The sequence below is a fragment of the Mytilus trossulus genome, chromosome 11, assembly GCF_036588685.1.
Source record: "Mytilus trossulus isolate FHL-02 chromosome 11, PNRI_Mtr1.1.1.hap1, whole genome shotgun sequence".
In the NCBI taxonomy this organism is placed as follows: Eukaryota; Metazoa; Mollusca; class Bivalvia; order Mytilida; family Mytilidae; genus Mytilus; species Mytilus trossulus.
In genome coordinates this window covers 26,050,967-26,063,902 of record NC_086383.1, presented here as the reverse complement: position 1 = coordinate 26,063,902, position 12,936 = coordinate 26,050,967, and the positions used below count along the sequence as shown (strand labels likewise).

At 33.0% G+C, this 12,936-nt stretch overlaps 1 protein-coding gene across 1 annotated transcript; it reads left to right on the top strand.

Moving 5' to 3' along the window:
• The first annotated feature begins 1,312 nt into the window (after positions 1-1,312).
• LOC134689895 (collectin-12-like) lies at positions 1,313-8,791 on the top strand. The gene is made up of 5 exons (XM_063549863.1): positions 1,313-1,694; positions 3,080-3,192; positions 3,847-3,934; positions 6,596-6,711; positions 8,777-8,791. The coding sequence occupies exons 1-5, from the start codon at positions 1,313-1,315 to the stop codon at positions 8,789-8,791; spliced, it is 714 nt and encodes a 237-aa protein (XP_063405933.1).
• The last annotated feature ends 4,145 nt before the right edge of the window (positions 8,792-12,936 follow it).

Genomic DNA, 12,936 nt, shown 5'->3' with positions numbered 1-12,936 from the left:
TTAAAACGTTTAAACTCGCTGTATTTGTTTGCATGTGTTGGTCAGTTTTTATTGATAGTTGATGTGGTTCATAAGAGTTTCTTGTTTCTCGTTTTATAAACAAAGAATATTCTTGCTATATTGTTTGTTCTTACAGATGAACCTTATGAAGTAGTTGGTGAGTTTTAACACCGCTGTAGCTTTCATAGTTCATACAAGAATTAAAAATCAACTAATTCGCCGTTCAAAAAATATAACATGTATAATGAACCCCGGAAACTATTTTCAAAAGCGCTCAATCAGAAGTTAGTTTTTGCTAAATACACAACGGGAATTCTACTTATAGTATGGTGTAATTTTCATTGTTAGGATATAGGAAAAAGGTGAAATCACTTAAATACTAAACAAACAGACATTATTTGTATAAATTTAACCATTATAAATTAGATGCTTGAAAATTGAACTTATGAAGACTGTCTACACGATAATTATTCTGTAGCTAAAGGTAACACAATAGAAAGATTGTTAAGCAATCACAGATTGAAATAGAATCATACTTATGTATTTCACCTTTAACTTTATTGCAAAGTTACATAGGCCTAAACTAAATCGGTTAAGGATTTTCTTCTTTGGATATTGAATTCTTTTGAACACTGATAATAGGAAAGAGTTAAATCCCCCCCCTCAAAAAAAAAAACCCAATCCTTAACCAAACTGCAAAAATCAAAATATCTGACAAGTCAAACGAATGGAATGAAGCGGTATTTCCAGGAAGTTATAAATTTCAAAACATTTAACATGATCATATCAATTGAAAATAATACATTGAAGAAAATCTAAATTGAATTGCTCATTTTCAGAAATAGGAGTACCTGGGCCTCCTGGGATACAAGGTGCACAAGGTAATGCGTATTGTAGATGCATTATTAATTATTACCACGATTTTCTAAAGAATGCACAAATTTTTTATGTGAATTTATGCAAAACCAATAATCAAACATCCATGAAAATGCAAATTTAAGTTATTTATGTGGCAAAAAATAATGAAATTTCAAATTCCTCACATGATGTATTACATATAACTTCCTTATTTTGAATGCTACATAAAATTGTTCAAATATATTTCCAAATAGTTAACCAAGCAACCGAAATTATTGTTATCATAGCTACTGTATTCATTCAATTTATGTTTGTCATTTTGCAGGAATGAGAGGATATCCTGGTCAAGCTGGGACTCCTGGGTCAAAGGGATATAAAGGATATCCAGGTAAAACAGGACGTGTTGGACCTCGAGGTTTCACTGGGGCGTCGGGACCTAAAGGCCAAATGGAAGATGCTGGTAAAAGCGGTAAAACTGGTCAAACAGGCTGCTGGGCCACCTGGACAAATTGGACCTATTGGACAAAGCGGTTCCCCTGGAATGGACGGAGCAGATGGACCACCTGGTAATAATGGTTCAAAGGGAAAACAAGGAGAAACAGGACCTCCTGGACTCTCTGGAATCATTGGACTAACTGGGCCACTTGGGACATCTGGTCCGAGAGGACCGTCTGGGCCATCAGGAGAAACGGGAATTACTGGACCAAAGGGAGTAAAGGGATATTCTGGTGACACAGGGGATCAAGGAAACACAGGACCTCGTGGGGAATCTGGACAAACAGGGCCACCTGGATCCACTGGTCCTAAAGGAGATACTGGTCATCCAGGACCTTCGGGTATTTATATTCTAAAATATTTGTAGTGCTGTGTCACGCTCGATTAAAAAGAGTATGAAAGGACAAATAAAGTACGAATTTAACGCGTTTCGTCTAGTGTTTGACTGATGTCTTTTTTATTTTTATATCGATGAATCCAAATAAAACATTGAACTCATGATGATGCCAGATTCTTTTATGTGTAAGTGTATCGTAATAAATGCTCATATCAGTTTAAAAGGTAAAAACACAAAAATACTGAACTCCGAGGAAAATTCGAAAAGGAAAGTCCCAAATCAAATGGCAAAATCGAAAGTTCAAACACATCAAACGAATGGATGACAACCGTCATATTAAATGAGGACAACTTGTTCTTAAATCCCAAAATAGATATTATTAACGTGAAGAAACAATATTTCTCTTCAACTTTGTACTTGTTTGGCTTTATAGATATTTTGATATGAGCGTCACTGGTGAGTCTTAAGAAGACGAAACGCGCGTCTGGCGTACTAAATGATACCTTTGATAATTATTTACCCAACTGGGTCAATGCCAATGCTGGTGGACGTTACGTCTCCGAGGGTATCACCAGACCAGTATTCAACACTTCAGTGTTGATATAAATATCATGAATATCAATAAAGTTTTTTTTTAAATTTCCTGTTTACAAAACTTTTAATTTTTCGAAAAACTAAGGATTTTCTTATCCAAGGCATAGATTGCCTAAGCCGTTTTAGTCACAATTTTGGGGAATTTCGGATCCTCAATGCTCTTCAACTTTTTACTTGTTTGGCTTTATACATAATTTGCTATGAGCGTCACTGATTAATTATAATCCTGGTACCTTTGAAAACTATCAATAGATACACATGTAGCATGCATTATATCTTAACATTAGTTATTTCTTCAAAGTTCCATAATGTCATTATCACAACAACATTAACTAATCAATGATTTAATAAAATTCTAATATGGAAACTTCGAATACTGTATTGAAACAAAATTATACAAACTTGCATTGAACTATAGCTTTTGTCGTTAATGAGAAAGAAGTACTAGTATCAATTGAAAGCATTCGAATTTGTGTCCCTTCATCAATATTAATTTAATCTCCAAACAAGTATTTTACTATACAAACTCTGAAAACTGATATGAATATTACCTATCTCAGAACCACATGATAGTTTAGCGTATGCGAATGCAAAAGTAAAGATTAATTTCTACCAGAAACCAGTTATCTCTCCAAAAAGAGACTAGGCCAGGGTATCGTAAACAAAAAACTGCGACTTACATCGTTCTTTGCAATAACATGCATTTTACATTATATTGTTTGAATATTATATCAGTTTAACTTAATGATGTTGATATCTGTTTAAATATCGTACCCATATCTTTCTCGTGATTAGCCTCATGTGTTCCATCATGCCCGGAAGAATATTCTTTGTTAGATAACCAAACTGTTAGTCCTAATTGTTACTTCTACAGTACAACTATAGAAGATACGTGGAAAAGTGCACAGGTTAGTAATTACACATTATGTAAGTATCATTTATTTTGATTGCTTGATATTTAATATACAGTGATTGAAATGTGCTTATATTCAACCATTCCTTAAAGCACATGTAAAGGATATACTTTTGTCTATGTTTGCTTGTGTATTTCAAAAATATGTATAATTTATAAAAAAAAACAGCTCAACACAATAGCACTGACCAGACGTGGAAGAATATTAATACATTCCTTCTTAAAAAAACACGATGTACAGATCTAAGAATATATTCGCAGTTTCTGACCGCTAGTTTAATGCCAATAACAAAAAAATACAACATCTGTTTAGGAATTGAGCGTAAAAAACATTACGTAGCTGATGAAATGCTAAACTACAGGTATCAACCGATTTTAGAACCGGGATGCTGTTTATCCCTTACGGAAAGGCTTAATCATTGTTGTCATTCATGAAAAGCGACTGTTTCCGAACAACAGCATGGCATAAATAATGAACCATATCATATTGATATTAGTTGTGCATTTCATAATTTGAAGTCTTTTCGGTGATGCTCGACACCAACATGTGGTAATATGAATGTTTAAGTCGTTTAATTAATGATTCATTTGTTGTATTATATTATGTGATATAAATGTAAAACACTGGATATGTGTCTCACCATCACAGGCCAATTGTTCCAATACAGACGGAGCCTACCTTTGGAGGCCAAATACTGAGGCAGAAGCTGATGCTGTTCGAGATAAGTTTACTATCCGTACGTAAAGACTGTACATAATTCATCCGGGTTTTTCTAACACAAATGCAGCTATTCATCTACATTCCACCCAAGATTCTGAGATCTGACTTCTTTAGATATTATATTATAATGTCATTTTCATTTTCAAATTTCTGTTAGTTCAGTAACATGTAAATAGACACGTATTATATTTTCTTTGCAATGAATGCCATGTTATAACCTAAAAAAATAAGGTATACAAAGGACTTCAAAATCGGGTAGTTTTTGATTAATGAATGTTTATCAAAAAGACTGAGAAATTTAGTATGCTACGATCTGCCATAGAAAATATCATTCTAACATTAGTAAATTGGTTTTTTTTTGTGTTTGCTCTTAGCTTATATGCATAGTAACATGTCAGGTAGACATAAACCAAGTGTGTTAACAAATACTGAGAGACACATTCTGTAAAATTTTTGTTTCAATCCAGATTTGACGGGACCAATATTCCTACGATTAAAATATTCTGGTTTAAATTTAATTTATATATTTCTAACTTAAGACTGTTGGTCAATGCCACTACTGGGGGAGTTTGAATTCCCTGGTGGAATCAGTAGTCAGCACTTCTGTGCTGACATGAATTGTCATTCGTATGGTCATATTATTAATTAACTGTTTACAACCTTTCGAGTTTTTGAATTACTAAGGGTTTTCTATCACAGGAATGAATAACTTCGTACTTAATTGGACCTTTTTAACATTTTTTGATTCGAGCTTCACTGATGAGTCTTTTGTAGACGAAACGCGCGTCTGGTGTAGAGAAAAAATGTTAATCCTGGTATCTATGATGAGTTTATTTACTTGACAATTAGCTGTATTTGGCGAAACGTTTTGAAATTTTGGTCCTCAATGCTCTTCAATTTTTTACAACTGTTTTGGATTCGAGCGTCAGTTCATGTGTTATCCATATCTAGTTAAGTTAAAGTGAAATTCACATTAATACGAATACAATGAAATCTAATTATTTACTGGCGAGTGATTAATTTATCCTCAATGATTTTAGACTTATTTGTCAAAATTGATCCATACTGGTTTCCTGAAGCGAATCAGTACAAGTATATCATTATAACACATTTTAAAATGGTTAAACCCAAAAAATCTTACTTTATGTTTTTTATATATCTTATAGATACTGCCCCTTTAATTTTATAGTCATTGGTGTAGTATCTGTTGTTCTTTTGTAACATACTTTAATTGTCAACCATGTAGTTCGAGACCTTTGTATACAATAAACATTATATAGACATACAGTTTCATTTAATTAATTACTAAATACTATTTGTGTGTTTGCATACTTTATTCAGAGTAACACATTCCTTTTACACGCATAACAATTCAATTCATATTACAGCGCTGGTAAAAACGAATGTCTGGACGGGTGCAAATGATCTGGACAAAAACAGCACTTTTGAATTTGTCACAGACGGTGGTCTATTTTCATTCAATGATATTCCATTTGGAACAGGTAATTTCAAACTTTTAAGATAATCAATCATGCGTATTATAAAAAAGTATTTTTTCTTCTTTATAGTAACAATCTTAATAGTGTTATAGTATTAGTCATGAAGGAATGCTTCAATACAATTATTTAAAATTCTGAATTCAAAGTAAATCAAAATGGGTATCAAAAAGAATTGAGACCTAGATCAATTGGACAGTAATCCATCAGCTCACGAACTAACTAGGTTTTACATGTTGTATGCAACTCTCAACAGAGTGTAAAGGTGTACTACAAAAAAATAGAATTAAATGATCCTGAGCTTAAAAAAACAGTTTGTGATTTTTTTCTGCAAAAAATTATATGAATCATATTAAAGTCATAAACACCAAATGATGTTGCATATTAAAGTATCAACAATTAGTGCCAATTTCGCATGTCTGTTCATATATAGTGAAAACCTTTCTTTTTAATGTCAAAAACAAAATGAATGTTTGTATCAATGAAAAACCAGGTTCAACCCACCATTTTTTTTTTCTTAAAATGTCCTGTTCCAAGTCAGAAAAATGACCATTGTTATATTATAGTTCGTTTTTGTGTGTGTTATATTTTAGCGTTGTGTTTCTGTGGTGCCGAAGTGTTTCTTAGTTTTAGTTTTTAGCCCGGATTTTTATTCCAATCGATTTATGAATTTCGAACAGTGGTATACTACTGTTGCCTTTATCTAGATTTAAAATTTGATGTCCTTTGAGTAGCAGTGTTTTCCTCAGAATGCATTTCACATATGTATCTAATAGACGCTATTTATAAACAACATCGGTGTACAATAGTTTGAAGAACTCCACTCATGTACAGTCAAACTTGTTAATAAAAATTATGAAATAATATGGTAAAGGTAGTACATTCCGCCTAAACAGAATGCAATTAAACATAACATATCTGTGTGTGGGTTGGTAAACGGCGAATAGACACCAATTGACTGCTTGTTTGATTTCCTAAATGTGTATTGCTGAGTTTGGCAATGTTAACATAATTGTACTGATTAGCAATAAGGCATCCAATCGTCTTTACAAATTTGACATTTTCCCGATTGAGAGGTTTGTTATCTCTCATGTTTCTTGGTCATGATTTTTAAATCTGTTAATTTGTACATAATTTATAATTCTTTTTAAAATTGACAATTTGTCTATCATGTTTTTCAGCTGTAACATCAGCTGCACAACAAGGTTTATGTGTCTCCATTGGAGAATTCTTCATCTGGACATGGTTTCAAAAAGATTGTAATGTTAGCAATCCGTTTGTTTGCGAAGTACCTACGGTTAGTTTGACATATTTTTCATTAATCTTTTTGGAATCATTTTTAAATATTGAATATCTTTTTGTAAATATCAATAGATATAAACAACCAGTAGATGCATGCATATATTTCTCAATCATATCGTAAATAAAGTCTGGCTTTATGCATAATAAATGCTTTTAAATTAATTAGAAATAGATCATATTGTAATGAATTATGATATCTGACTGCTATTTATTTCTGAAGGGTTTGTTATGTATGATAACGTATTCACCAAAGAGTTCTATTAGTTGAGAGGGTAAATTTACGATACTTTGAATGTACATCACAGATAGAAGAGCCATTTGTCTGTTCTTATATATGATAAGATTTGGTATGAGTGCCAGCGAGACAACTCTCCATCAAGGTCATAATTTGTAAAAGTAAACCTAAATAAATATTTTCGTTTTAAAAAGGTCGAAGACAAAATTAACTTTATATAAAAAACTTCCGTTTTATAACCAAAATAAATCAATGAATAGAACTGAGAAGTACGAACAAACACCGACAATCAGTGATAATATAAGTGATACGGAAGTGTATGTAGACTGTATTCAACATGCGACACCCGATATGTCACTGTCAGCAAAGGATAATATCAAACGCTCATGAAATGTAAGCATACTCTGTTAAACATGCGAAACCTGTCACGACACTGAAAACCATGGATGATATGAGAGGCTCCTGAAGAGTAAGCAGACTCTGTTTAACATGTGACACTCGTCAATAAACTGGCAATCATGGATGATATAAGACGCTCCTGAAATGTAATAAGACTCTGTTTAACATATGACACCCGTTGTGATACTGGCAGCAAGGGATTATATTTGACGCTCCTGAAATGCAAGCAGGCTCAGTTTTATATGCGACAACCGTCAAGAAACTGGCAATTAGGAATGAGAAAAGACGCTCCTGAAATTTAACAAGACTTTGTTCATCATGTGACACCCGTCCTCATACTGAAAACTTAAAGGGATGATTTAAGATGCTCATAAAAAGTAAACAGACTATGTTTAACATGTGACACCCGTCATTACATTAACAGCCAGGGTTAATATTAGACGATAATGAAGAGTAAGCCTATCATGTTCGACATGTGCCACCCGTCATAACACTGAAAACCAGTGATGATATAACATGCTCCTGAAGAGTAGGCAAACTCTGTTCAACATGTGACACCCGTCATGACACTGAAAACCATGAATGATATTAGACGCTCCTGAAGAGTAATAAGACTCTGTTTAACATATGACACCCGTTGTGATACTGGCAGCAAGGGATTATATTTGACGCTCCTGAAATGCAAGCAGGCTCAGTTTTATATGCGACAACCGTCAAGAAACTGGCAATTAGGAATGAGAAAAGACGCTCCTGAAATTTAACAAGGCTTTGTTCATCATGTGACACTCGTCCTCATACTGAAAACTTAAAGGGATGATTTAAGATGCTCATAAAAAGTAAACAGACTATGTTTAACATGTGACACCCGTCATTACATTAACAGCCAGGGTTAATATTAGACGATAATGAAGAGTAAGCCTATCATGTTCGACATGTGCCACCCGTCATAACACTGAAAACCAGTGATGATATAACATGCTCCTGAAGAGTAGGCAAACTCTGTTTAACATGTGACACCCGTCATGACACTGAAAACTAGGGCTTATATTAGACACGAATGAAGAGTAAGCAAAAACTGGGTAATTTGCGACACCCGTCATGATACTGACAATCAGGGATGATATTAGACGCCCCTGAAGAGTAATCCGATCCTGGTTAACGTGTGACACCTGTCATGTGATTAAAGTATTGTAGTACCATGCATCAAAGTTCATTTTAATTAGGGACTTTCCATTTTGAATTTTCTCGGCGCTGGGTAATTTTTCTTTTTTACTTTTGACTCAGTTGACCGATCATCGTTGTAATATTTAAGTTAAATCTGATCATTATAATTATACATAAAATTGATAAAGTGAAGTACCAATTTAAATCTGTTTTTATTAAGTCATTTGTGTAAGTCTAAACATTATCATGTTCTCTATTACAGACCTGTCCAGTATAATTTGGGCCATAGTCATACTCATACCAATAGGCGGATATTTCTGATGCAGATGGAAATAAAACAATTAATTAAAATTATCTTTATTATTGTCTAATTTGTTCAGCCATTATAACGATAAATTCCTGTCATTTCTTGACTCGCCACGTTTCACCGGGGTCAACGTGATGATCGTAACTGCAATTACGATCATCCTAATATGGCGGACACAAATAAAAGGAAATTTTATCAGGCTGATTTCTCCACTTAAGCAGCTTATTTTCAGATTTGTATTATGTCAAGGAAAATCTTTATAAGCATTGCCGTTGAAATTTATTTTTTGACAGAAGGGAAAAGCAACAAGAAGAATGAAAATCGACGTACAAAAAATTACGATTATTTTCATCAACGATAATCGTAACTTCTACGTAAGATGATCGTAACTGTCTGTTCCAAAGAAGCATTTTCTGATAAATAAGGACAAATAAAGCTGTCTAGTATGCAAAACAAATGTACGTTATCAGCTGTTATTGTGAGGAACGATCGCAGAGTTATCTAGTTCAATATTAAAATGTTTTATATTGATTTCAAATGTTTTATATAAATAAGGTTTTGAACAGTTCATATTAATGACCAGTTTGTTAAAATTGGATATTTTTTTTCCATTTTTTTCCCTTACACTTTATAGAGACAATAGTACCTTTCGAGGATCTGGTATTTTTTTGAAATTCAGACTTTATAGTTTCTTTCATTAACAGATTTACGATTTTAAAAGGAAAGGTTGAAAAAATAAAGCATTAAGAAGCGTAATCATATATGTTCAAAGACATAAAAAATCAATGAAACCGTCTATAAAGGGAACTTCTATTTGATTTTAATTTGGAGGAAGGGATAGGATGAAAAATTTTGTCCTGCATTTTTTATGTTGCACTCTCTATCCTGCTTTTTTTATTTTCATTCTATTCGGTCCTGCTTTTTTCATCCTGATTATATTTACATAAATTGTCATACTGCCTTTTTGTTTGCTCAAATCTAATGTCCTGCCTTCTTCCAAATTTCATCCCCTCATATAAAAATCAAATGGTAGATCCCTGTTTGACTTACAACAACTTCTTCGACTAACTTCAATAAAACGTGTCATATACCGTATAAATGTAAGAATTTGATGCTTGAAAAATCTAATATGAACGTGTATACCATCTACACGTATTTCAACTTTTCCTTCTTTTCATAAATAGCCAACCCATGCAAATATAGGCAACAGAAGTCCAGTGGCGTATCCAGAGATTTTCATAAAGTGATGGGGGACTGGCTGCCTAATAGAAGACTTGTTACAGTCAGGTTTCATTAATTCTCTATACAATCAACCAAATTTCCCCCACAAAAAGGTGACGCAACCACCTTGACCCTCCCTCCCAGTCCGCCTCCGTAGTCTACCGATGTTTAATAGTCATAGTTTGATCTGGGAACAGTATCACTATATTATGTTCCTGGTTTGATTAAGAAAAAACAAGACCAGGCAACAATTTAAACCGATAGAAAGTCATCAAAATAGTGTAACTTCATGCCTTCCTTAACTTTATTCCGTGAAAGTTTTGGCCTGTATTCTTAAACTGTATCAAGAGAATGACATGTATATCAACTATATTTACATATAAGTATGATCCCTCTTATGTCATTTCTTTTTAGAATAATGGTTTTAATTTATTTTTGGTTTAATATTAAAATCATAATATTTGTTTTATTGTGACTGCTGAATATGGTGTTCATTTAGTGAAGAGAAAAACATTCGTAAATTTTGAGTTACGATCATCTTTCTATAAAAACAAGTCCAAGTTACGATCATCCATAGATGAAGTAACGATGTTCATCGTGATTTTTGTTATCTCGATTATCGTTCTTCTGGTTGTTTTTTCTATAATTTATGAAAAACACATACAATGGCAATGCTTATTAAGATTTTTCTTGATATAAAAAAAATCTGAAAATAAGCTGTTAAAGTGGAGAAATCAGCCTTTTAAAATATCTCTATATTTGTGTCCGCCATATTGGGATGATCTAAATTGCAGTTACGATCATCACGTTGACGCCAGTGACGTTTGTGTTCGATGATGACTATAACAGGATTCAAATAACATAGAGAATAAATGTTATATCTTGTGGCTGAGAAAACGCCAAAGTAAAAACTCACCGAACAAAATGATTGAAAAAGACACTACAATCAATCTGTAGATATTTTGTTTCCGAGTAGATTCTACAACACGATTAAAGCCAACTATGAATTTTTTTATAATCTTTTACAAGGTGAGGTCATGCGCTCTGAAAATATTTTTTTTTCTTTTGGACAGAAAAATATCAGTTATATACACAAACCGGTAAAACTGGCATATTTTGACAGACTTACAATGACATTTCTTTGGCACAACTTTTCAGAATTTTGGGTCATAAATGCTGTTCAACTTTGTACTTATTTGGCTTTATAACTATTTTGATCTGAGTGTCATTGATGAGTCTTATGTAGACGAAATACGCGTAAGGCGTATTAAATTATAATTCTGGTACATTTGATAACTATTTACACTATTGGGTCGATGCCACTACTGGTGGACGTTTCATCTCCGGGGGTATCACCATCCAAGTAGTCAGCACTTCGAAAACTTAGGATTTACTTATCCAGGGAAAACATTAACGTAGCCGTATTTGGCACAATAGATAGGTGGAGGCTTTATACCTGTAAAAGTAAGACCAAACATCTTTTTTTTGCGACCGTATGTCATTATTTTAAACATCCAGTTTAATTGAGGACTGGAGCTGTCATGTCAGTAAGTGCTAGTAGTCCTTTGTTAATGTATGTATCATTGTCATTTAGTTTACATTCTTCTGTTATCATTTTAACATCTAACTCGCACTTTCTGTAAACTGAGTTTTACTTTGCGTTATATTATGTTGTGTTTTTCTTCTACATTACCTAGGGGTATTTATAGAGTGTTGAGATCTCATAAAACATATTTAATCCCGCCGCATTTTTGCGCTTGTCCCAATTCAGGAGCCTATGACGTCCATTATCACTAAATCAGTTCAGACTTTTGCATTTGGGTCAAGCTTTAGCACGCCTCCAGGTGCGTGATTTTCTAGCTTTGTTCAAGACCCATTGGTGGACTTCTGCTGTTGTCTGCTGTTTAGTTCGGGTTGTTTTTGCTTTGACCCATTCCCCATTTCAATTCTCAATTTGATTAAAATTGAGTCGTCAATTCAACAGTGGTATACCGTTGTTTAAATGTCATAAATCGATTGAGAGAAAACAAATCCGGGTTACAAATTAAAACCGAGGGACACATATCAAGTATATAAATCGAATGAGATAAAACTAAAACATTGTTCCAAACTTAATGTGAGTACAGTAATTTAAGCCTTTTCGTGACCCTGTAATTGGTGCAAATAGAAGAGTCGACAAAAAATTAATTAGATTTTAAATGATATTCTTTATTCGAATCGTGTTTCCACAGTGGTAATTTACAATAAACATTTATAATTAGATATGACAATATAATCAACAAACATGAGATATTATACAACATTCAATGTGACAGATATATTATAATAGACATATGCAAATAATATTAATAAAAATACAACATTATAAGTACTCTTAAATGCTTTGCCAGCAGTGTATAACGGGTTTACATCAGCACAATTATCATAAGGTTAAGATAAATAACAGGGACGACACTTATGTATGTACTATGTTGATATCTTCAAAAGTATTCTTTCTCGTGTCAAAACCAGATGATCAAGTAAATCATCTTAACAGAAACAAAGGGGAAAAATGAACTTACGTAAAACAGTAAACGGATGTCCTATCTGTAAAATCTTTTTCTATGTTCAGTGAACTGAGAAAATAGAGTAAAAACTATAATAAAAAGAGAACGTTTTTTATTTGTAGTCTTAGGTTAAATTCCTGCTGTGTTTATTTTATTGTCTTCAGTGTTTGCATGATCAGTGTATTTGGTTGGATCAATTTTTATTATCATTTACATAAATTTAAAAGATGTTACACAAACAAATAAACGAACATCACATACAATAAAAAAATGTACAATCTGTTAGATCATGGTTTATGTCCATCTTCTGGCAGTTTTCTTGTATTCCTGATTACCAGTTTAGTTATC

Coding starts and splice junctions, on each gene's coding strand:
- LOC134689895 (XM_063549863.1), top strand. CDS start 1,313: ATGCTGGTAAAAGCGGTAAAACTGGTCAAACAGGCTGCTGGGCCACCT. Junction 3,193..3,846: donor ATACGTGGAAAAGTGCACAG/GTTAGTAATTAC, acceptor TCACCATCACAG/GCCAATTGTTCCAATACAGA. Junction 3,935..6,595: donor TCGAGATAAGTTTACTATCC/GTACGTAAAGAC, acceptor CATGTTTTTCAG/CTGTAACATCAGCTGCACAA.